Source organism: Papilio xuthus, unplaced genomic scaffold (assembly GCF_000836235.2).
Source record: "Papilio xuthus unplaced genomic scaffold, Pxut_1.1 DF825946.1, whole genome shotgun sequence".
Lineage (NCBI taxonomy): Eukaryota > Metazoa > Arthropoda > Insecta > Lepidoptera > Papilionidae > Papilio > Papilio xuthus.
This window is the reverse complement of record NW_013532703.1, coordinates 7,030,778-7,056,471: the sequence shown is the minus strand read 5'-3', so window position 1 is coordinate 7,056,471 and position 25,694 is coordinate 7,030,778. Positions and strand designations below refer to the sequence as shown.

Genomic DNA, 25,694 nt, shown 5'->3' with positions numbered 1-25,694 from the left:
GTTTATGTCGTTATCCAAATTGATTAAGTTTCATAAAGAGCCAGGTAATAATATGAATTGGCTTTAAGCAATTGTCTCGTTGATCAGTCCAAAAATCCAAAATATTTCGGTAGGATAGCTTATCAAATAAAACGTTATAATAATCAAACATATTTATTAAAATTCACAATATTCATCTTATTTGAATTGAATTAAACATTTTTATACAGAGCGCGACAAACTTTTTAATTTATTTCGTAATGAAAATGTAAGCGTAGATATTTTATAAAGTATTCTAAGATATAGGTAATAAAGCGTACAAAATTCAAAACATTCATTTATATCTCATGTAACATTAATTAAAAAATGTCAAATGCAACTAAAGCCAAAACACACTATTGTAAAAGCCATTATAAAAGCAACTTTCAACTACAAAAGAAACAGCAAATAAATTCTTCCTAATCTAAATGCACAAAGGTAACAAAGCAAATCACAGCACAAACAAACTGGCTCTAAATTTAATATAATTATAATTATTTCTAAAAATAAGTAAAACATTAAATCGCTTAAAATCACTGTCAGAAATAAAATAACTGTTATTTTAAAACGTTATAATAACTAGTTGCATTACGTTATTTTATAATTAAAATTAGCTGCTGCTAAAAATAGCCGCTTATAGATAACGTTATTGTTTTGGCACAGATTGCATTCACATCAATAAAATATAATAATACAAAAATTTATAATCTATCGTGAAATATGAAAAATGATAAAAACGAACATCTGATGCAATAAAGGTAAGATTAAGAAATGATATTTCGGTATAAATTTTTTTCTGTGTAAATAATATCTTATTAACAATATTAAATGCAGCTAATTTACCATAGAATACAAGCCGTGCTTTTATTTATTGATATATTTACAGGATATTCAATATTTTAAATGGCGCTCAAATATGAAGGTTCAAAATTCAACGTCTGTTGTATTTGTAACAACTTGAGACAGGTTTAGGTACATACAAGAGTGGCTTATAGCGATTATGTTACAATCACAGGCAGTTTGTAGGTTATTTTATATGTAGCATTTTCAACCCGCATCATTTAATGTCTATTTCCACTTAACTAGTTTAGTCAGCTTATTTATTTCGGTATAGATAGAAAAAGGCACTTTAGGGAATAATGAAAATGATAAAAACATTTATAAATTACGTAACTGATAAAGAACAGGAATTTATTATAAAATTATCTTACTACAATAACTTTTTTGGTTTTATTTTTTTGTCTTTCTTTGAGGGTTTTTTAGGAGCAGGCAAAACGGGTCCAGGTACTTTCCAAGGTGTGAAGTCAGGTTGCGGTAGTTCCTTGCAGTCGACCAGCGGGTTGGTGGCGCTCGGGGCCTCCATCACTCTCGGCTGAGCCTGGTCTAGCAAGTCTTCATTCGCGCAGATAACACTTCCGAGTGTCGTTTTCCTAATTTCTTGCAGTTGTTCTAAAAATAGAATTTTTCAAAAACCTTCGTATTCACAAAGAAAAACTAAAGATAATAATAACGGTATTTAACGTTAATTTTTAAGCGTATAGTTATTATTTAAATAAATTTATAACGAGGAATTATATGCTGCTATTCGACAAAGCGATAACTTACCCATAGTGAAGGAGACTTGTGGGTCGTCGGTCTCGTACCAGAAGCGGTCGCCGATCTTGAGCCTTAAGAACTGGTCAGCCAGCAGACAAGTCAGGGTAGGTCCGAGGAGCCGGCCGTGCGGCTGCTCCGCCAGCGCGCCCGTGTACAGGTCGATGTCGTCCACATTGCTACATCATACAGTCCTCATTTACACTCAGTTTACATTACAAGATCATCATCAATATATTGGGAATTATCTATTATCGTCTATTGAGTACATGCTTGGGAGGGCCGAGTGGTCGAGGTCTAGTCGTTGGATAACATCTGAGGGAGCTCCAAGTTTAGCACTGGGTCGAAATGGCGAAGGACTCTATAAAATTTACAATAAAATGCAAAATTACTTATAAATCTTGCAAATCCGACTGAGTGACAATTCATCGAATATCTCGTTGAGGTCTTCAAAGGTCTTCGGTCTGGAGAGACCGCAGTGCTCCCTCCAGGCGGGGTAGGAGGGCAGGCCGTGGTCCCGACCGCGCTGGATGTTCAGCGAGATGAGGTCCAGGCCGCAGGGGCCGGGCTTCTTCACCGGCACCGAGGATATGTTTACTACTAATGGACGCTCGAATAAGTGGTTGCTGAGCTGGGAACGAACAAAATAAAATATTGAAATGAATCTGGCAAAACATTATAGTTTATTACTTTAAATATTGTTTCCTGAATTCATCAGTGGGAATAATAGATCAGTCGGTGACAACATGGTGCAGCTGGAGCTGCAGTTACCTCAGTGGTGACGTGAGGGTCGACACTGTGGACGGGCGTGTTGATGGCGGAGGAGACGGAGGAGGTGGCGCCGCGGGCGAGGTACAGCGCGTACGGGTTGAACAACATCTCGTGCAGGTGCACGTAGTTCACTGTGCCGTTCGCCGCGTCCACGTTCCGGATCAGACCCTGCACCAGCCACTTCATCACTCATTCGATATATGGAAGTAACTGTTCCCTCATCAGGTAAATGTAAACAGTAACATAGGATAGATGCTGCACAAATGTTGGTAGGATATGAAAATATCTGATGAAATGTTATTCCGTGCATGTCCTGTGTGAGTGCGCAGTAGAGCGCAAGTTCATAAGGTTATCGTAAAGCAGTTGCATGTTTAAAAATAATATCTGCATCAATTGTGTACAGTGTAGGAGACATGTTTGTTGAACGTGACACAATACATAATTTATTACTTTCCTTACAAATAAGACTGTCTGTATATGTTTACAAATATTATTTGTGTCTCGAGAGTGAAGCGCGTCGAGTTGACTTCGTGCCAATGTAACGTTGTATATAAGAATAACCGCTAATAGCATTCCTAACGAATCCGAATTAGTTTTTTCGTCATGAGAAATCATAACATGTACGTACGTGTTCTAAATGTAACGTGCGTTCTTAATAAAGACAACATTTATAAACCAATTAAAAAAGATTACCACGTTTTTATATAAGCGAGTCATATAAAATACATATTTAATGATTTAGTCAGTCTGTTTGTGTATATAATCTTACCGGCAGCAATGTGTGAGCAAATCTGAAAGCGGCGGCGGAGAAGTGGTTGGCGATGGAGGGGTCCATTGAGGGGTCGTATGCGCTGGTGTACCCCTCCGTCTGCAGGGTCAGGTTCAGCGCCCACATCACGTCCATACCTGAGGTAGCGTTAAGGTTACAATATACATATGCCATTGTTGAATGAAATGGACTAAGTATAGAAGAAAATCTGAATATAATTTTACAAGTCTATACGAGACAAGAAAGGAGAATCTTCTTAGTTGAAGTTAACAAGTCGGTTATTTAAATCGGTTCCCAAATCCCAGGACCTTTACAGAAGTTTTGCATAGTCCAGGTAACACCCTGCGGAGTTTTGTGATAGCAGAAAAATGGTAAAGATTCACAATTTAATAAAGAAATGTAAGAACGTACATATTTGGAACCTTGTAAAAATTTGACAGAGGCTAGCAAAGTGTGAAGATGATATGTATCTAGCAAGTAATTTGGTGTGAGCAGAGTTACCGAGCACAGCGGGCAGGAACTCTGCGTACGTGATGTGCTGCATCTGGGCGGCGAGGATGCGGCGCGCCTCGTGGTAGAGGGTGGTGTCGTCCCAGGCGGGGTTGAGGGTGGCCAGCGAGCTCGCCACGCGGTTGTGTTGTCGCGCCCACACCAGGTGCATCGTCGTCAGGTGCAGGTTCTCGTTCGCTCTGTCGTCGCCTGCCAAAAGTAGTCACTCTATCTTAACTGCTGTCACATTGTGACTGCGACTGGAGCCACCTCTCTACCAGACTTCAAAAATTAAGTCGACGAATCATCTATATTTCTTTGTAATAAATTGAATTTTTAAAAGTTACAAAACGAATTAATTCGCTATAATATGTAAGTAACCTGGTCGAGCGCAAAATATACCGCGTTGTAACGTGATCAATTCTACGATTTGGTCACCTCATATATACTGACCCGACTCGAAGCAATATCGTCCCTTTGCAGTCATCTCGACAGTGTTGCAGCCGTCGTTGGGATCCGTGGAGGGAGGCAGCAGTTCCCAGGGTCCGATCTTGAGCATCTTGAGTTGTCCCGCGACGCCCAGCCGCAGCTGCGTCGCCTTGGACTCCGTGAAGCTGTACACTGTGGACGCGTCGATGAACGCTGTCGCCTGGTTCAACTGCTGTCTTACACCTGGACACCAAAGGATCGCCTGATAACTGAAGCATTCCTAGACTTGAAACTGCCTTTTATAAGTTGTATGATCGTGACGTCTGTTCAGAAAATTTTAAGAATTGATCGTTTTCTTGCGCGAAGTTTTAGTCTTACCAAAATGGCAGGTGGGTGCGGGTGCGGACCTGACGAACTCCATGCAGGTGAGGTTGTAGTCCTGGTAGAAGGGGTCCTCCACGTCCAGCCGCACCGGGAAGCACTCCGGGTGGGTCAGCTCGGCGTCCGGCGCACAGCACGACAGTGCACTGCTGTTCTCACCTAGATAGTTACAGAGAAAACTTCATTAAAGAACATAAAAAAGACATATTCTGGGCATAAGTTCTCTCTCTCTGTTCTAAGAATCATTTGTTTTTTTTTGTTTCCTATACTACGAGTGAGATACTGACCCTTGCTGAGTGCAGTGGCGGTGATGTCATGGTCGACGAACTGTCCCCACACCGCCAGCATCACCGTGAATGTGGTGTCGTGTGCGTAGCTCGGCCGGTGCACCGTCACACTCACATCGCGAGCACTCGGCAGCTCCGCGCCGCCCACACCCTTGCGAGGGGAACTGATCCCTGAGGAACAACAAACTCATGATCTCATCATTCTTGATAACAGCAGCTAGTATTATTGAGGATCCAATTTCATTAACGCCTGCGCAAATATAATAGCAATAGTGTAGATTGAATAAAAATAAATCCTCACCATCTCCGTAATCAGGCGGAAGTACTCTTCTGAACGGTGTATTTGAGACGCCCCAAGTGAGAGGATTGTTGAGATTGTTACATGTGCCATCTAGTGTGCGGTACTTGGACATCACGCAAGGCTCAGTAGGAGGTCTGCAGTAGGCGGGCTCCGCAAACGACCCGTTGGTAGCGAGGCCTACGCCAACGCCACCCTCTCTCATTGAAGGGTCCGTACTGAAATACAAACATTGGAGAATTTCTATAAATGTTATGAGTAGAAAGTGTGTAATATAAAGTAACTGAAAACGGTACTACCAACATGGAAATTATTCATTCAGACAATGTTTAACGATTAAAAGACTATAATCTATAAAGTTCTATAATATATTAGGATTAAAAGTGTCTCATATTTCGGTGTAGTTCGATAGCGACAGCGGCATCGGAGACGAAGCCAGACGCGGTCTCGGCTTACCGTACTATTTGGTTTCACACGTCGACTCTATCGCCACTCGCCACCGCATTGCCCAATACTAAATCTACTTAACCTAATCTAACAATCGCCGAGTAAGGCAACTCATTTCCTGATATTGTATTTTAGTCCATTAAATATTAGAAACTACCTGAATAAAATATAGTTAGACATTGTTTAGTCGAACATGTGTTTTAACCCTTTCAACGGCAATTATTTATTTACTGGTCAAGAAGTCATTTCGCAAGGTTACTCATTTGTCATATTTGTCAAATTGTCAAAAATCCGCGTCATGCATTATTGTCATGGTATAAAGATTGACGTATATTTAAGCTAAAAACCTTTCGATCAAAAAAAAAATCAAAATCGAAGCACCAGGGACGGAGTTACGCGGTAATGCACATAAAAAAAGAAAATAAGACGAATTGATAACCTCCTTTTTAAACTGGGATAAAAATGTATTTGAAATATTGTCTTATTGTTTTATAAGACCCTACATGTTATAACTTCTCACATATTCAACACAGCAAGAAAGCTAAGCTCATTACTGCGAGTCCTCAGTCCTTAGTGAACAATACACAAACCAACATATGACTGTTGTTTGCACTTTTATATTATGTTATGAGTAATGAAGTCCCTCACTATGTGAAGATTACTCTTCAAAGCTATAGAGATAGATAGACAAAGAGAACATCAAAAGAACATCCATACTTATAGAAAGAATTCTTTATTCTTAAATCGATTGTATTTAAAATTATCTTACTAATATTATAAATGCGAATGTTTAGATGGATGGATGTTTGTTTGAAGTTATCTCCAGAACGGCTGAACGGACCTCGTAGAAATTTGACATACATATAGAAAATAGTCTGGAAGGTTACTAATTAAGTTTTTTAAATTTCGCGTGGACGATATCGCGGGCAGCAGCTAGTCTTGAACAAACAATATTTAGCCGTCTTTGTCAATTTGATTGTTCATTCGTGTGTGAATTGCTTGAGACCGCAGTATTATAGGTTAGGGTTACATTGTGAGATCATGTAATATGATATTCGTGGTGTATAACCAATATTTCTCACATACCAGTAGCGTACTGTATACTTTGGTTAAAACTAGCTGTCGCCCGCGACTCGGTCCGCGAAATTAAAAAAAACTCAATAAATAGCCTATGTGTTCTTCCAATCTATGTTTTCTACATCTATACCAAATTTGAGCGAGACGTATTGATCTCTTTCTTGTGATACCGTCTAAGAAACATCCATCGATCCCTCATTTATAATATTAGTAAGATAACATTCATTTAGTATGAAAGTAAAGCTTTGATAAAGGAAAATAAGTTCACTAATAAAGTTCATTTCAAAAGATAATTTTCATTGTTGTATTGTTCAAACATTCTTTAATTGGTGACGAAGTCGCGGCCGCTTATTAAAATGTGTTCATATTTTTATTTCCTTTTTAAAAAACTATACAACATTCTGACAGATACGTGGATATGTATGAGGTGTTTTAAAAATGAATATGTTTAAAGACATAAGGAAACACATATACTAAGTAAGCAGCTTACAAGAAAGCGGTTAAGTCTAACAAGATTAAGTAGCTGCAGCTCTCTTACTGCTTCTTAACTGTAACTTGAGAATTGCTTGACTTAAGATTAACAATATATTTTAAAACGAATCACGCAAACTTTAAATAAAGATACTTAAGTAATAGTCTAAATTAAAAAAAATTAAATGAATAATATTTTCATGCATAAAATGTTACTCGCAGTTAGATTTTTGTTTTTAAAAGTTTTGAAATTGATCATCTTAGTATGTGAAAAAGAGCTAATCTCGTATCTAATATCGACATTTGCTCTGTGTTCATGTGCTCATGTGATCTTCATGTTCTAATTGTGATCTCTAATTGAGGTAATGTAAAGGAAGTTTGTCGATGTGCACTAATAACCTAGAATTGGAACATTGTCTGTTCATTTATATACCTACATCATTTTTAAAACTGATCTCTGTAGAAATTATCATTCCGCTTGGATTTCCAAAATATATTGTTATTAACATGTTTAATACTTATTTCATGTAAATAATTAGATAAAGTTAATTTTGTATAATAATTACATTAAAGGATTGCTTTATAATTATATTAAAATTGATTTTGAAAATGTAAAAATGATCAATTGCGTAACACTAAGGGATTAATCCTAAGTGGGAAGTGTATGTACGTACCCATTGGCAAGGACCCTGGTGGCGTGTTCGGCAGCAAATGCGGCCTCTGCTAACGGCTTGACGGCGGCGGAGGTGGCAGCTGCGCGCTGTGCCCGCGCTGCTGGCGTGTCCATGGACAGGGGCACCAGCACGGACTCCAGCTTTCTCCGGGCTGCGAGTGCCTCCTGTCCAGCGGTCACAGCTGAAGCCACGGCCTCGCTGCTTGGATGCTCGTTCATCCATGCTGCCGATGGCTTTCCTGTAATCATTTGTTTGTCATCAGTGCTAAAAGTGCAAGTTAAAATTATGTTTCTTTCAATCCCTAGTGACATATATGAATTGCGAAACACACTTAAATTGAATAAAATATTGTGCTATATCGTAAAGACATTATTAGCTATGTAATATTGAAAAGAAATGTCGCTTAAAAATCCATTTCATTTGACAACAAAAAATTGGTCACAAAAAACTGTCGTATTTAAATAAAGTTGACGGACGAAATAGTGCTTGCTATGAATTTACGGTTCATTGAGCTTCTACTAAAAAAAATGTAACCATTAAAACCTTTTTTTTTACATCTAGAAAGATTTTATATCAATTAGGATTCTTTTTCTTATTCACGAGGATTTTTTTTGACATGTAACAAGAAGGTCGACACAACCAGTTTTTAGCGCGTGTCGGCTATTTAAATTAATAAATTAAAAAAAATGTGTCATACGATAGAACAAATACTGGACGTAAAGTGGAGGCGTTAATGCGTAATTTGTATTTTTTTTGTTTATCTTTTATTCAAGGCCTCTGCCTAATGCAGAGTTTTTTTGGTTCTGAACAACTTCACGGTACAAAAATCAAAATTGTCCTTTGTAGCTTTTTTTGAATGCTTAAAATTTAACCAATGTAAATATATACATTTTCTCTATATTAATTTAATTCTATCTGCGTTCTCTTTTATTATTTTTTTTTGTGTTTTTAACTACACTTGTTTTTAGAATTTATAATTTTTAATGTAATATTAACGATTTGTTGATGTTTTATTTAATAGTGTTAATTTTTATGTAACGACATAGAAGTTTTTTTAAATTATTTTGGAATAAAATTATCTAGATGTACATTATCTGAATATCCATTTGTTATTTTTTTTAATAAGTATTGTATTTTGTGTCTTGTGCGTTGTGTTAACAGCGAGTGAGGATAAATTCAATGAATGAAAAAGATAAGAATTTTTATAATAGAATTACTTGTATTAAAATGACTGTGTTCTCTCATTGAATATATAAACAGACATATCTTTATTCTATGTCAGATATACCTAACACAAACATATAGAAATACTAGCGGACCCGACAGACGTTGTCCTGTCTACACGTCTTTAATTTGAATAAATTAATATGAAGTTAATATTTGATGAAAATTGTGAATCTAAACCATTCCCAGATCCCCTTGAACACACACAAAAAATTTCATCAAAATCGGTCCAGTCGTTTGAGAGAAGTTCACTGACAGACACACTCACATAAGAATTATATATATATAAAGATTATGAAACTTTCTACGTCAGAGTTATGTTAATTTTTTTAAAGATTTTTGAATATATTTATACTTGGGTACATAATTTTTATTTAGAATTAGGCATTTTAGTGAGATTATTCGAGAAATTAGCATTGACGTCAATATACAATCAGAGGCCACAATCAGAAAAATTTAAATCAAAATCTATAAATAAATTTAAATACGATGTTGTGATTAAATAGAAAAAAAAGCAGAAAACAAGGAAGTGTTAAATGTGTCATAATGTATACATAGTCACAAAATTCGAGTGCCTGTTACATACAGACACTGCAATAAACATCTTATTTCGTACAATAGATGTATATTTGAGTTGCTAGTAACGAAAAATCAATATTTCAAATTTTGTCCGTCTATCTATCTGTCTGACAGTTCGTTAGTTCCGGGTCATCTCAGGAATTGGACCGATTTCGATGAGAAAATACCTGATGTACATACACAGGCACACCACAGGCTACTTTTATAAACTCTGCGCTGAGCAAGTCGAGGCCAACCGTTAATATAATAATAATGGAAAAATTTAGATGGGTGGATGGATGTTTGCTAGAAGGTATCTCCTGAACGGCATAACATATCTTAATGAAATTTGATATAGAACATAGTCTCTAGAAGGCATAGGCTACTTATTAAGTTTTATAATTCCGCGAGGACGGAGTTGTGAGCAACATAAAATAGACATTATAAAAGAAAAACCGCCAATATGTTTGTATGGCACTGAACAAATTAGTGTTTAGGTGCCTGAAGTTATACCTGATAATGGCCATGTCATTGTGAGAAGAGGCAGTAGTGTGGGTGGCAGGGTCGTGTTGTCATCGCTGGCCTGTTCATTTTCCAATGCGCTGGTCTCCAAGCCCAGGTTGTAGCCCACAGTGACCAGCAGCGTCACAGATAGCAGCACACTGGTAAATACAAAGAATGTTAGTGTTTGGTTTCGCCTTAGAGCAATTCCACATTGTCTCGGCGGTTCGGCGACGGTTCGGCGGCAGTGCGACGGTGATTTTATCCATTAAGAATTTTTTTATGTAGTAGTAGAATAAACATAACTATCTTCTTTAAGTTTTATTTAAAAATTTTATTTCATTTTTAACGTATTATTTTGAAGGTCAAAATGTAAATGTAAACAAGTTCAGATTACGAAACTAAATGCAAAAGTAAAAGTTAAAAAATACAAGTCGTGTGTTGTTTACTTAACGGAATGGAATATTTAGTTATTATCATCCCAATGCACTTTATTAACTTACAACTTTAATTTAATCTAAAATGCATTTTATGAATTAATTCAGGTTGTTTTAACTTTAGGCTAGTTTTATATGACGCATGTTCACTAATAGATTATTTAGGTACTACCGTTCGTCCGCGACTTGGTTACCGCAGAAAAAAAAGTCAATAATATTCTCGCGGACATCAGCTGCCTTCTTGGCAAAATCGGTCCAATTGTTTCTGATTCCCCGGAACCCCGTTTGTTCTTCTTTGCGGACAGACAGACAAAAATTTTAAAAATTGCTTTTTCATTATCAGCAACGCAATTACATCGTGTTTACTATTTTTTTCTATATTACATCCATGTGCGGTAGCAAAAGTTCTAATTTAATTAATTAAGCAACATTTATTCAATCCTTAATTTGAATTACAAAGCAGTATGGTAAAATTTTACTGCTATAATTTATTATTTAAAATGGTTTGATGTTTTTTGATGTTCACAAATTATTAAGATGGACGTCCAGCTCGTGCCGGTCTTTATATAAAATTAAATTTGCGTTGGTTCTGGAAAATCTCGGAAACGGTTGGATAGTGCAAAAGGTTTTGCTTCAGCGTGCGCGTATTTTTTTAGATCTTGGGATCTGAAGAAACATTATAAATTCAATTTTACGCAGACGTAGTCGCGGGCAATAGTTGGTACATTATAATTTGTTGACGATAATCTTTATCTTGATCGTTAATGATACCTATCTATCTAATAGGACAGGAAACATCAACATTTTTTTTAAACAAAAAATTAACTGTTTACCATTAAAATTGTTTATGTTAATTTTATTTATATTTTAAACATAAGATAAGACAAATCTTAACTTCTTAGCTCCATTAATGGCACGCGCATCACTTTAATTTAATAAGTACAATTTAATCGATTTATAAATGATATGATGTTTTTACGTCACTGGATATGTTAAGAGTTACTCCATCTATTCATCCTAAAATATAACTCCTAGGGGTAATTGTAATCTCATCTCAATATCGTCTGTACTGTCACAAATAAAAGTGTTAGTATTTTTTTAACTTTATATTTTCACAAACGAATTTTTTTTAAACATATAGACAAATTCCAGGAAATTTTTAAAATGACTGACTTAACTACACATACGGAGTTAACTTTCTTAATAACAATTGTTGGCAGCGCGATTGTACAAAACTGCAAAAGAAGTCAGAATTTTCACAGGGTTTATATTTCAAGGGTAATAGATAAATTAATCTGATGTTAATACAAGGGCTGGCAAGGGAAATAAGAATACAAGTGCTGGCTATTTTACTACGTGAGTTGTGTACTTACATTAGGACAATGCAGACGAAGCATTGAAAGTTGCGCAGGCGCTTCTGGTAGCTGCGTGATATGCTGGACTCGAACACGTATGCGGGCTGCACGAGCGGCGTGCGCTCCGACGTGCTCGGCGTGCGCTGCATGCTCCTTCAACCCTTGATCCTCTGTCGCAAACAAAACGCTAATTTATACTATTACCTCTAAATTACTCTTTATTTTTATTACATTCAGTATTGGAATTATTTTTAATGTAGAAATAATTAAATGGACTGGAAAAATTAACAAAAATTCTTTTAAATTTGATATAGATTTATTGATAATTTAATTGATATGCCTTTATTGACTCTGTTCGTTAACAATCATAAAACAAGCTAAATGTCGGTGTGCGTCACAAAAACATTTTCTTAGCGAGTGTACATGCGCTACCCAGAGTAGCCAACTTCACTTCGGTCATGTGGAATTACAATTTATTTTTTTGTATTTTTTGGGATGGCAATAGTTGGTTGCTTGTTGTACAGCACGACAGAGCAGGTTCATTCACAGTCAAAAAACCAAAACAATCTGAGGTGCTTGACCTTATTATTGTATTTGTATTTAAACGGTGCAAGCAATTAATAATACATAAATATTTCCCACGAGCATTCGTTAGTGAACGTGTCACTTATTAGAAAAAAACTTTTTTATGTGTAACAAATATTTTTTTATTAATTGTACATTTAAAATGTGATTTCACTAATGGTTCAAACCAAATAAAAGACTTAGTTTAATTAAAGGTTTTTTTTATCATTAGTACGTCACATCACACACAACACGGAGCATCTGTGACTCATTTGACTTGTAATCTGCAGGTCTTGCGTTTGAAGCCCGCATTGTACCAATGTGTTTTTCGATTTTTGGTTTACATGTGTACATTTATCCGACATTTTTACGATGAAGTCAAACTTCTTGATACAACATGAATATTTCGGCAAAGAAATTCAGAATCTGTGTAAAGTCTACCAAACCTCAGTGGGTCACCGTGGTTGACTATCATACTTAGGGTCGGCTCTGAGCCCCTCAGTGGGGACGTATAACTGGCTGACGATGATTACAAAACACAATTAAATTGAAGGATATTTTGAAAGGAGAGCTGTTTGAAGAATAAACAAGTGAACTCAACAGACTCTACGTCTCTACGTTTATTAACTATAATCTCAAATTCACAACATAACATTAGAAGCAAGAGTAAAAGAATTATCTTTACTTATTGTGTTAAAATTCGAGAAACCATTGATGTGTTATTTCATTATATTCTATATTGCTGCAATAAAAACGATATATTTAAACAAATAAATCACAAAACAATAATATAAAACGTCTAGTTAAGAAATAAATCGATATTACTCAAGAAATTCTATTAAGGTTTTTTTTATTATAGAAGTCAAATTTGTCTATTGAACTCAGTGTGAAGATTTTTTCATTGTCTCGTTTCTTATCTGTTAGGAAAATTTATAAATGCAATAAATCTATTAAATTGTAAAAGTACATTATTAAATTGATAAATATCACTAAAATATTTACAAGTAATTGCTTTTACCACGAGTTTCTACAGCCGATAAAATATTATAAAACATTTTATTGTCTTTATTTTTTCAAAGAGATTGAGAGGGATGTCTATATATTTTGCTACAAATGCTTCGGCAGTGAAAATCCACATTAATTTAACGAATAAAACTCACATCTTTTCAACATTTTATAATAGAGTTGTGCAACAATCAATTACTTAACTGGATATATATGTTTTTAAATACATATCCAAAATTCAAAGATTTTTATTTATAAAAAAAGGGCCTTGACAGATAGACGGACGGACAACAAAGTGATCCTATAAGGGTTCTGTTTTTATCCTTTCGATTTACGGAACCCGGAAAAAATAAATGTTTTTTTGATGCTTGTTACAAAAAATGTTTTATTTTAATTTTCATCTTTCTGCCTGTCTGTTCACAAATTCGCGGTTACGGGTATCTCAGAAACGGCTGGAACAATTTGACGGGAATTTTCGAAGATTTTACTGGAATTTAGAGTCAACTGATGTATGCGAGAATAACTTAAGCTACATTTTTTTTGTTTCTCATTGACAATCAGTTACAATGACGCTTTGCGTCATTTAAGACACATATCTAATTAATTTATACATAAAAGCCGTAAAACACTTTTAAACAAGTTTTTGAAGTGGCTATAGGGCCCTTCGGAAACGTTGAGAAATCTCAAAAACCTGTTATGATATTGTGAAATTACGTTACAAATAATTTTTAAGTGATTTAAGTATACCAAATCAAATTACTTGCAACTACATGTTTACATTTTTTAGGACACATAATCAGAATCTTGTGTTGCTAATATTATACATTTCATTAACTTTATTTCGGATGGACGGATGGATAGATTTTATTTACCACGTAACTACAGAACGGCTGAACAGATCTAAACTACGATAAATTTGGAACATAGATAATTTTCAGTTAGGCTCCTAATACTCGTAGTTCGGTTTGTTTTTATTCTACGCGAACAGTCTAAAGCAACAGCTTATATGTATGAACATAGATTAAAAAAACAACTTTTAAATAATTGCTAAAAGTACTGGCTTGAGTTAATTTTATTTTATTACGCCCGAACCTGGTGGAGCCTTTAAATTCTAATTTGGCCAAAAGCATTTATTGACAGCAAGAGTAGGCAGTGGGGGGGCCAAGAAAATGTCTATATGCTCTTATCTTAGAGGGGAGGGGGACAAAACTCATTCTTACGTCATATTTTGTAATTTTTTTTTTTGAAATGGATATTTGTTTCCGATACGCGATTGGTCTTTTTTAAGAAGAGGGAAGTGAGAATTATTATGTGATATATACAGACGTACACACATGAGGTCAAAAATAATTAAAATAGGTCTTTTGTTAATATTGACCTTATTTGGTCTAAATTCGTTATTTTCGATATTCCGGGACTCCTACAGTAGCGTTGGAATGGCCACTGAGGCCATTTTAGGAGCTCATTAGGCTATTAAGCTTGCTTTCCCCCAGGAAATTGCTTATCTATTAAAGATTTACTCTGATCCTCTAACGAGGTTTTTTATTTACATAAACAACCCTTATTAAATTAAATAAGAATAAAAATTACCATAGCAATTTTTAGATATTTTCCAATTGGATAAGAAATTCTATTCTATTAAAAACAAAACACAGACTTTATATTTAAAAGTTTTTGATAGAGATTTATATTTTTTATGTTAGATAAAAAATACTTTTTGAATTTCAATAATTCTGGCTGATTATAAATATTTATTCAAATAAAAGACGACAAATGTATTAATGTACTCACTTTACTATGTTTCCACGACTATTGAAATATTTTATATGTTGATAATTTATTGGTTATAAAAAAACCGATTTGAATAATTCGTTGTCGTAGACTCGTGCTTTTTGTCACGTGACCGGCAGACGCGCGTGCCGCCCGGCGTCTCTAACAGAACTAACTACATCTTCCTAACTAACTATGCTCACTTCCACTCGAGGCACCACAATATTCTGATTAATTACACTAAAATCTAATTAATGATTAAGTAAATACTTGTTATATTAAAATGACTTGAGATATTAAAGTTGCTATGACATCCGGTTAAAAGACCCGGCTAACGAGTAAAAGGTAAAAATCGCCGCAGCAAAACTAACTCGACTAGTTTGGCTAAAAGATAAATAGGTACATCTTAAAATACGTTTTTGTAGAATGTCGATTAGGCCAAGAACTAAATAATTGTAAGGTTTCAAATAGAGAGATTCTAAATCACAACAACAATATTTGTTGGGTGTAAGAATGGGCCGTGTCCAGCGGTGAAATACCACGACAACACAGAAGACAGGCGTGTCTGATGAGTGCGCGTGCCGAAGTTCTATTAGTCCCCGTGCCATTCCCATCCTTTTGATATAAGGAAATGATGGGAAGGGGATTTGGAGGTGTAGGGGACGCATAAGAAAGAGTAATATCCCTTTTTTGACCGTCGGATCCCCTGATTAAAGGTAGGCAACGCTTCTGCAATTAATATATTAATTCTAAAACTGAATGTAGATGGCCACGCGATTGTGATAGTTTTTCTAGCATACAGAATCTTACAAAAGATTAAATAATTATTAAAACACAAATTATTTTCAATATACTCTGTGAAAAATTATTTCATATCGTTGTGTAATATATGTTAATATGTCGATATAGGAATTTTTATAACCTGTTATAACTTACTTAACATAAATTGCTTTATCATTAGATTGTGTGAGAAGGCCCTTAGCGCGTGGACAATTATTTAAATATGTAAAATGTAGGTGTATTTTTCCGTTTTTAAGTATCGATTTTAAAAATCAAATTTAAAATTCTAAAGACGTTGTTAACCTTTACATTTTGTACTCGCCTTGGATCTGTAATAGGAAAGATTTGATCACGTTATCGTGGATTTCTATTACATCTTCTTGTTCTTTTTCTTTGAAAAACAATAAAAATATTTTGAACTGGTGTTTGGGCACAAGAGATCACAGTTAAAGTAGCAACGGTAAGGCAAAAGCATCCGATCGTTCGGTGTTGCTAGCCTCAAAAACAAAAATTTACATAGCAAGCACGAATAGACTTTAAACTCGACTCTGTTCTAGTGAGTTCTGCATATACGTCTGCATTGTGGTTTTCTTGCGGCCATCCATTTCTTTTGGATACACTTTCTTCTAACTAGTAACTATATTGTGAGTTAGACGAAAGATGGTGTGATTTTATTTTCAATGTAATGGAACTTCATATAGATACATCTAGCAACATACCATAAAACTTTTATTTTCCTTGTTATTTGGAAGCAAGCTGTTTAAAACGTTAATTGTTAAACCTTATACAACGGTATTTAACAACTTTATTACTACGGACAGCGAGAGAAGTTGAAAGGATGTTGTGACCAGTCTTTTAGCGATGCCCGCGAAGATGAACTTACACGTCAGAAAAATAATAAAAGCCACAGACGTGATTTAACTTAGGGTTTTACATGCTCGTCTTCAATTCTTTATCAATTTAAAAAAAAATCTTGTTATTCTTCTGGATTTGAATAGATTACCATCTAACTAAGGTGCTTTTAGCTTTCCTTTAAGCTCTGTAGTTCTAACTATTATGAACATTTTCCTTGTGGAGCTGTTTTGGAGCTGTTGTGGAGTGTTCAAAAATGCGTGCTCTAGATGAGATACATAGGTATACGATATCATTGACCATATTTGGGGATTATAAAATAATTTGTATATAAATTAAAACCAGTTTTTAATTTTGAAATAATAATATAAATGAAAAAGAAATATCCTCACCTGTGCGCTTCACAAATAATTAACTTTATAAAATCATGTCCCACATCACGGAAAAAATATATTTTTGAACGGCATCAAGTAAATGCATTAAAACTGGTTCTTCGCCTCACCACCAGCTCAAACAAAAGTCGCGACGGCACTAAAGTCGTTTTCGAAATATTTTTGAAGCCCCCTGCGGTTCATTATAAGGATTCCCTAATCGTGGTATAAATACTACTTAACAGATTAGTAACTAACTCGAAACTTTGTAGCCAAGAGTATATACCACGACAAATACCCACCAAGTATACTTCAGAAACCCAATGTTAGTCATATATTAATTGACACGCGGATTAAGTTTATCGTGATTGTATAAAAATTAGTTTGTCAGAGAGAGAGAGAGGTGTTTTTGTATGGATTAAGAAATATACTTTCAAGTTTTTAAAATTAGGCAGACAGAAACGTTACTCTTCTCTCTAGCTCCATATTTATATAATCATGAACGCATAGTTCTATCTTCATTATGAAACTGTAGACAGGTCTAATAATCTATGTATTTATCGTCAGGAATATACTAAATTAACATGCCATTAAAAAAGTAATTAATTCGTTACAAGTATTTGAGATGACATGTAAAGATAATTAATACAATAAAAAACATTTTTTCAAATATCGCTACTTCGTCATGTTATAGTGAGATTCCACTGCATGTAGTATCAACTGTACAAAAATGTAATGTTGTTTCTATCTTGTCAAAGATAATAATGAAGTCATTTTATGACGTCTTTGGATGGGTGTACAGCAGTAGAAACTCACGCTTACATCGAATGTGAAGTGTATCAGCCTACAATCTTGTTATTGAATGCGGTTATTCACCGCAACTCGGTCGCCCTTGTGCACGTGGCCTCGATCAGAAATCTGGGATGTGATTCTTGAAAAAGATTTATTGGAGTATTAAGGTTTTATAGTTTGATATGGTTTCATTAACATCATACGTAATACTGTGACATTAAATGCAAAGAAAAGCGTTACCATCAAAATTATTACGGAACATTGCAACTTGCACGAAAGCTCAGAGCCAGAATTTATCTTATTTTGACTAAAATTGAAAATTATGTAATGTGTAAATATGCAAGTATAATTGTTTATTAAAATTTAATAATATTAAATGATTTATTTTATTGCAGGTTTTTAAAACTCTTTACTCTTGGTTTTACTTATTAAAATATAAAACATTAAATACCGATTTATACACAAACAGATTAACAGGTTTTCATAATGGCAACACACAAATGTACTTTTATTTATCCGTGGCAGTGTCAGTGTCAGAAATAGGTTGTCAAGTGGTACTGAAGTCAAAAAGAGGATTTGCCAAGTTATCCTATATTTTGGAGCAGAATTTAAATATTAAGTTAAAAATGGCTACTGTTGAAGAGTTAAAGAAGAAGATTGAAGAGTTGGAGTCTAAATTAGCCGCCGCACAAGGAACTAAAGGTCCAGTTAGAGAAAAAATCGAAGTAATGTCTGCAGAAGTTGTCGATTCAAATCCTTACAGGTATTTTCTTTTCGTATTCTATTATTTAATCAGGAGAAGCTTTTAGAGTATACTTTTATCCAATAGCTTCTTGGCTACAACAAACTTTAATACAAAATATGCGCTGTTTTTTAAAAAAATAGTTCAATATGGTATGTTACAATTGAAGTATTTATTATTATGGATACTACATTTTGTATTAAAATATTAATGTGGTTGTTTTCGTGCATGAATTTCTTGAATGTTTATTCTTGCTGATGTCAGATAATGTCAACAATAAAATTGTAGTACAACTCTTGAATTTCGTAATTTAACACATGGTTGACTAAAATCTAAATAAAAAATTGCGCAAGTTTTGTAATGTATATATTTTGACATCGTATACTTTCTTATATTTAGTCGTCTAATGGCGTTGAAGCGTATGGGCATTGTGGATAACTATGAGAAGATCCGTGAGTTATCAGTAGCCGTGGTGGGTGTTGGTGGGGTGGGGAGTGTCACTGCTGAGATGCTCACTCGCTGTGGTATTGGCAAGGTATGTAAAACTATACAACTAGTGTGATAAACAGACAGAAATTATCATATAATTCCAATAATATGTTATAACCTTATTCTTTGTTTCCAGTTGATCCTGTTTGACTATGACAAGGTGGAGTTGGCGAATATGAATCGGCTTTTCTTCCAGCCGCATCAGGCAGGACTGAGCAAGGTTGCCGCAGCGGCCGCCACACTGCAAGCTATCAATCCTGACGTTGCTATAGATGCACATAACTATAACATCACCACTGTTGATAACTTTCAGAAGTTTTGTGACACAATAAGGTATGAATTTTTATATTACTTATAACACACTGTGTATAGATGATTATGTTATTATTAAACAAATTAATATTAAAATAAATCTATTTATTATACAAGAAAAAGAATTGAAAAATATATTGACATAACAGATCTTGTTGCTTGTAGATTTGCTTTAGGTGAAGTTTTGTTTTTCATACAACCTGTCTTTTTTACAAAGCAATGTTTTAAAGATATCATGAGCAAGCTCTGAACAAAGCTGAAGAGTTGAAATATTTAGTTTTCATTTCTAGTTGCAACTAATGTTATTCTTTTTCAATCTGCAGTACGGGCAGTTTGAAGAGTGGTCCGGTAGACCTAGTGCTGAGCTGCGTAGACAACTTCGAGGCGCGTATGGCTATCAACACAGCGTGCAATGAGCTCGGACAAAACTGGTTTGAGTCTGGAGTCAGTGAGAATGCAGTCTCTGGACACATACAATTTATTGTGCCCGGAGAGACTGCCTGCTTTGCGGTCAGTTTGATTATATTTGAATTGATAAATACGTGAATCTTGTGACCGTTAGTCAAGGAACTTAAGTATTAACCAGAATTATTAAATAGAAATGCAATTAGTACAGTACACACACACAAGTCACGCCCCTAATCCAGAAGGATAGGGAGAGATTCGAAGATTTTGAGAACAAAGATTGTCTGATATGATGAATTACTTCAAGAATTTCGGTTGCATGTTACCACTTTAGGGGTTTCAAAAAAATATTTCTTTTGGTTTTGATTTGTTGATCTAGGAGTACAATGTCTAACCAGTACCTGGTTTTTGTTATAAAGATTGTTGTTGCAGTGCGCGCCGCCGCTGGTGGTGGCTTCAAACATAGACGAGAAGACGCTGAAGCGAGACGGCGTGTGCGCAGCCAGCCTGCCCACCACTATGGGCATTGTCGCTGGATTTCTCGGTACGGCTTGATAACTTATCTATTGAAACTATTTTAAACTAGCTGTCGCCCGCGACTCCGTCCGTCCGGAATAAAAAAATACTTATATAGTACCATATGTGTTCTTCCAGACTTTATAGGAACATTTATGGCAAAAATCTATCCATTCACCTATAATATAAGTAAGATAATTTCATACAGTTAATTATGTATTTTCCAGTTCAAAATGCTCTAAAATACTTGCTGGGCTTTGGCAATGTCAGTCACTACCTCGGCTACAGCGCATTGACTGACTTCTTCCCAACGATGAGCCTTAAGGTAAATACAATTTAATATCAGTATTGAATATTATGTATTCAAAAGAAAATAAGAGTATAGAGGAATTTAATGCATGGAAATAAGGTTGATATTGTATACAGCCGAACCCTACATGCTCGGAGGCGTGGTGCGTGCGGCGCGCGGCGGCGGTGCGAGCGCGCCCTCCGCCTGTGGAGATGGCGGCCGAGGTGTGCGAGGACACCGCCCCCCTGCACCAGGACAACGAGTGGGGTACGCACAATTAGTTCTAATTCTCACCACCACTACCACAACCATCAGCGCTAAAATGGCGAAGATCAAATAGACACAAAGTACCACGGTTTAAAGCCTTTCTATGCATAGGGGTCAATGACCTATGGACAATCTTCTCATAACTTTCTGATCATGTTATCATAACCTTTTCTACTCTGCAGGTATTAGCCTGATCGAGGAGAACGCGCCGGAGGAGGAGGCGCCCTCCAATTTGCAGCTTGCAGAGGGTGTGCAGGTAGCATAATTATAATTTAATTTTAATCTTAATCTTACTAATGTTATAAATGCAAATGTTTGGATTTGATGTTTGTTATATGTAGAGCACAGTCTGGCACATACACTACTTGTTTAATTTTGCGAGGACGACGTCACGGGCAACAGCTAGTAGCATAAATGGGAATATTTTGATGGATGGATGTTTGTTAGAAGGTATCTCCAGAACGACTGCACAGATCTCGATGTTCTGCATGGTACTTACTGATTAGGAGTAATCGAATCAAAAGTGATGTTGTGTGCAGGTGGCGTACAGCATAGGTGTGGAGGCGGCGGCGGAGGTGGAGGCGGAGGTGGAGGCGGAGGTGGAGGCGGGAGGAGGTGCGGGAGACAGCAGCACGCCGGAGTCGAGCGGAGGTGCGCTGGCGGCCGCTGAGCTCTCACTGGAGGACCTCATGCAGCAGATGAAGTCGCTGTAGACTGACAACCACTAGCTCCTACACTATGTACTTTTATGTTAATTTCATTATACTATATTTAATATACATATTTGTATATGGTTGTGTTATTAATATTTATTTAATATATTTTATTTTTGTTCTTTTGTGCTTACAATGTTCTCAAAGTGTCAAAATAACATGATATTGTCTCGCTTCAAACGTAAATATATCTTGTTAAAAAAGTAATTATCAAAAACTGGGTAACTCATGACATATATATGTATATTATTTAAGGAATTATATAATATATACAATGTCTCAAATTTTGTTAAAATGCAAACAATATGTCAGTTGACAATTAAGAGTAAATGTTAGAGAAATTATAAGGTTTTGTTTATAAAATCGAATTATCAATAAATGTAGCTTACATTAGTTAACATTATTTTGCTGATGTGTACATAAAGATATCAATTGTATATTGTGTACTAAAACAATTATATAAAATAAAATTTATATATTTTAGGTAAATTTATATTTTGTGTAAACGATAACATATCTATTATAGTATATGGAAATTAAAAAAAAAACAAAATATGTTACAAATTACAAAAAATAATAGATAACAAATTTGATAATAGATTTAATCCTAAAAAGCTATTATACAACATTATTAACTATTTATAAATCTTTGATTAATACTAAAGATATCAAATATAATTTATGCAAGGTTTTTTTTCTCTAACTGCAAACTGTAGTAAAATATTTTTTTTTTTAATATGAAAAATACTTAATTGCTTATTGTCCATGTCCATGTCGTTTTTATTGTGTCATAAAACGTAAATGTAATTTTTATATTAGAATTAAAAGAAATCATTCCATTGTGAATAATTTATTAAGTTGTTACAAATGTTTTATGTAAGAATTGTTTTATAATGTTTTATATTTTATATTCAGTTTATGATATAGATGTGAGGCGCTGTGCTGTGCTGTGCTGTGCTGTGTGTCGCCTGCATTAAATGTTCTCAGCTAACAGTTGACTTTTCATTATTTCTATAACAGGTGTGATTTTAGCTAAAACTGTGTTGTCTGGCGGCGGCAATGCATTGTTCTGGAATGAAAAGTATATGTTCATCTACCCTCCTTATCATCCTTCTGTCTATATAAAAAAGTATTACAAGATTCTTGTCGCACTGTATAGTCAAAGATGTCTAGTCCGGTGGGATAGGCGCTGCTATCTGTTGGTTTTGTCAGATTTTTTAGAAATTTTTGTCATTTCCTCTGCCTCGTGCACATATTTTCTGTGGGAACTAAACGCAACAGCAGCGCCTCTCACCGGTCCAGATAAGTTTGTCACACTATAGCTTGAAATTATTAATGTTCTTGTAGGCTCAAATCTTTGTCCTTTTCTAGATAGTTCGTCACAAGGTGTGTATGTGAGGTGACCTTGGCGCAGGTTGCGACAGTGTCGGCGCGCGGCAGCAGACGCGCCAGCCCCGCGCTCGCCGCCACCTGGTGCGCCAGGCTGCTGGCCGCGCCCCCCCCACACACCCGGTACAGCGACACCGGCTCCCCCTCCCGCAACACGTGCTCCATCCTCTGCACAACGTCCACATACATATACTATAGTATATCATGTGATTGACATTGGAATTGCACCGTGAAAAGTGCATAGAATCAGTTGCAAGGATGTAAACTGACAAGGAAGGTGAGGAGCGGCGTGTCGAGAAGGTAGTGGTTGATGTCGAGGAAGTGCGTGGCGAGCAGCGCGTGCGGGCAGCGGCGCGCGCGCACCAGCAGCGCGTTGAGGCAGGCGGCGAGCAGCGCGCGCCCGTCCCCCTCCGCCGTGCCCTTGCCGAACTCGTCGATTATCACCAGAGAGTTGGTCGTGCACTCGCGCAGCGTCAGCGCCATCTGCCGACCACAGGAAAAGGATTGTGATGCCTTTAGCTCTTCGAGCCGGAGATATGAGCGGCAACTCGTGTACCTGCCGGAGGTCGATGAGAAAGGCGGACATGTGCGCGGCGACGCACTCGGTGGACTTGATGCGGGAGAAGATGTGGCTGAGCAGACCGATCTCGGCCGCCGCGGCCGGCACGAAGCTGCCGATGTGCGCCAGGTACACTATCAGACCTGCGACTTGCACCATATGTCGTCTCTGCCGGCTAGCAGCTAATCGATGCTGCGGTAATTATATAGCTACCTGTTTGCTTCAAGTAGACGGACTTGCCGCTGGCGTTGGGGCCGGTGATGATCTTGACGAGTCCCGCCTCGAGGCTGCTCTCGGCGTCGTTGGGGACGAGCGCGTCGCACGAGGCCGCGTACAGCGGGTGCCGCCCCTGCTTGATCCTAATCACCTTCTCCGTCGTCAGCGTCGGGCGGACGAAGTTCATCTCCTTGGCTACCTTCGCCATGGCTATCAGACTTGACGGGGAACAAGAATTAATATCGTAGAGCAACTTTTAATGTTTAATTAGTAAAGTGATTTCAAAAGCAGAAGATCGTTTGAATCTCAGGCGAAGGAATAGAATACAATTGATGGTGGTAGTGAGAGAGATACCAGTCGAGGTGCGCGCACTTGTCGAGGAGCGCGGCCAGGGTGCGGAGGTGCTGCAGCACGAGCGCCGTCAGCCGCATCATGATGCGCGTCTCGTGCGCCACGATCTCCGGGTACGTGTCGCCTATCATCACGTCCAGCTCTACGCAACGTATCACTCGTGTATTTTCTTGCCTGTCTTTTACCGTAAAATGAAATTGACATCCGATGAGCATCTTACCTTCGCACCCCTTACTCTTGTAATGTATGTAGTCGTTGTTTTGGAACTGCAAACACAAAATAAATTAAAAATATAAAGGGAAATGTAATCGTAATATGACCGGTTCTGGTCTTATGATATCCAAGGAAGGCACGGCTGATGTGTTTCAGTAATGGAGAAAATAAGAAGCGTAAGACCATGAACTTCATGTTGGGCAGTTCCTTCTGCGAGGCGGTGAGGTCTGGGCGCCAGGCGCGCACGCCCAGCAGGTAGCCGAGGTGCGGCAGGTACAGCATGCTGCACTCCTGCACGCACTCCGGCAGCCGCGCCAGCTCCACCTTCGCCGTCTCCGACATCAGCCCGCCCAGGCTCGCCAGCGTCTGCTTCTCTACACGTGCAATAACAAACTGCTTGCCAGTAAACGTTCTCATGCGTTTTCTTCTGTATATCTTATATCGAGTAGAGGTCGGTGAGTTCCTACAGAATATGAATGTTGCACGTCACATCGGTATGAGTACTCACTGATGTCGAGGTCTGGGTCGACGCCCGCCTTCACAGTGAACTTGCCCTCCGTCTTGGACAGCTCGAAGTCTATGATCCTGTTCATGCTCAGCGCCATCTGATGGATCGACATGTGCTCGCTAGGATTACACAGACTAGGATAATATTGATTGGTAGAGAGGTGTGTGCTGTGTGAGTGACCTCGTACAGATGCTGTATGTCTGTGGTGGCGAGGTCCCGCAGCAGACCGCCGCTCTCCTCCGCGCTCTCGCACACCTCGCAGATCAGCACCGCGTGGTATAAAGTCTGATTGATAAAGATATTTTATTTAACAGTTTTCAGTCTGGGATCTAATTAGATAAATACTAATAAGATACATACATTGTAAAGCGCCTTCCACTGGTAAGGTTTGGCTGACAACGCTTTTATTTTTGCAAGGATGCCCTGCGTGAACATTTTCAGAAATGAAGAATTTAGACAAGAGCAACAGTTTTTTGATCGTTCTTTAAATACCAAATACGGAATGTCTCACGTTGACGTTCCTGATGTATCTGAGAGAGGAGCAGATGTTCCGCATGAGGCTGTCGTTCTCCGGCCGCGTGAAGAATTCTATGACGTCCAGCCGCCGCTGCAGCGTCGCCAGCTCCGAGCTGGGGTGCCGCATCAGTACCCTGCAATATCGCACTAAATATTCAAAACACTTGAGCTTCAGTATTGAGGTCAAGTGGGGCGCTACAGTAATGTTTGCCGAGTTGACCTGAGCGCGGCGTGTCCGAGGCGCGAGGCGCACTTGCCGAGCAGCTGGTAGAGGCTGAGCCCCTCGCGCGCGGAGC

The 25,694-nt window shown here is 37.1% G+C and overlaps 4 protein-coding genes across 5 annotated transcripts; 1 reads left to right on the top strand and 3 right to left on the bottom strand.

The window, feature by feature from the left end:
- Window positions 1-216: 216 nt before the first annotated feature.
- On the bottom strand, window positions 217-17,300 carry cd (peroxidasin homolog cardinal). 2 transcript variants are annotated; one of them, XM_013321688.1, is made up of 14 exons: window positions 17,143-17,300; window positions 11,798-11,949; window positions 10,000-10,148; window positions 7,705-7,942; window positions 5,039-5,253; window positions 4,738-4,908; window positions 4,448-4,609; window positions 4,094-4,312; window positions 3,653-3,850; window positions 3,152-3,288; window positions 2,383-2,550; window positions 2,004-2,242; window positions 1,624-1,790; window positions 217-1,467 (listed from the first exon to the last, which is right to left on the bottom strand). In XM_013321688.1, the coding sequence occupies exons 2-14, from the start codon at window positions 11,926-11,928 to the stop codon at window positions 1,229-1,231; spliced, it is 2,433 nt and encodes an 810-aa protein (XP_013177142.1). In that variant the 5' UTR covers window positions 11,929-11,949; window positions 17,143-17,300; the 3' UTR covers window positions 217-1,228. The 2 variants fall into 2 exon arrangements, with proteins under 2 accessions (XP_013177142.1, XP_013177141.1); XM_013321687.1 differs by lacking the exon at window positions 17,143-17,300 and adding an exon at window positions 15,140-15,306.
- A 1,116-nt stretch (window positions 17,301-18,416) lies between these two features.
- Uba5 (Ubiquitin-like activating enzyme 5) lies at window positions 18,417-21,890 on the top strand. Its single transcript, XM_013320345.1, has 9 exons — window positions 18,417-18,676; window positions 19,055-19,190; window positions 19,281-19,477; window positions 19,780-19,966; window positions 20,294-20,405; window positions 20,605-20,702; window positions 20,804-20,933; window positions 21,116-21,189; window positions 21,473-21,890. The coding sequence occupies exons 1-9, from the start codon at window positions 18,540-18,542 to the stop codon at window positions 21,644-21,646; spliced, it is 1,245 nt and encodes a 414-aa protein (XP_013175799.1). The 5' UTR covers window positions 18,417-18,539; the 3' UTR covers window positions 21,647-21,890.
- A 1,347-nt stretch (window positions 21,891-23,237) lies between these two features.
- Window positions 23,238-24,066, bottom strand: LOC106123872 (DNA mismatch repair protein MutS-like; the record flags this gene model as incomplete). The annotated part of the gene is made up of 2 exons (XM_013320283.1): window positions 23,238-23,737; window positions 23,808-24,066. Coding segments are annotated over 2 exons (759 nt in total), but the record flags the coding sequence as incomplete, so codon positions are not given.
- Window positions 24,014-25,652, bottom strand: LOC106124168 (mutS protein homolog 5-like). The gene is made up of 8 exons (XM_013320638.1): window positions 25,619-25,652; window positions 25,394-25,532; window positions 25,243-25,305; window positions 25,063-25,167; window positions 24,883-24,979; window positions 24,558-24,748; window positions 24,382-24,427; window positions 24,014-24,303 (listed from the first exon to the last, which is right to left on the bottom strand). The coding sequence occupies exons 2-8, from the start codon at window positions 25,523-25,525 to the stop codon at window positions 24,092-24,094; spliced, it is 846 nt and encodes a 281-aa protein (XP_013176092.1). The 5' UTR covers window positions 25,526-25,532; window positions 25,619-25,652; the 3' UTR covers window positions 24,014-24,091.
- Between the last annotated feature and the right edge of the window lie 42 nt (window positions 25,653-25,694).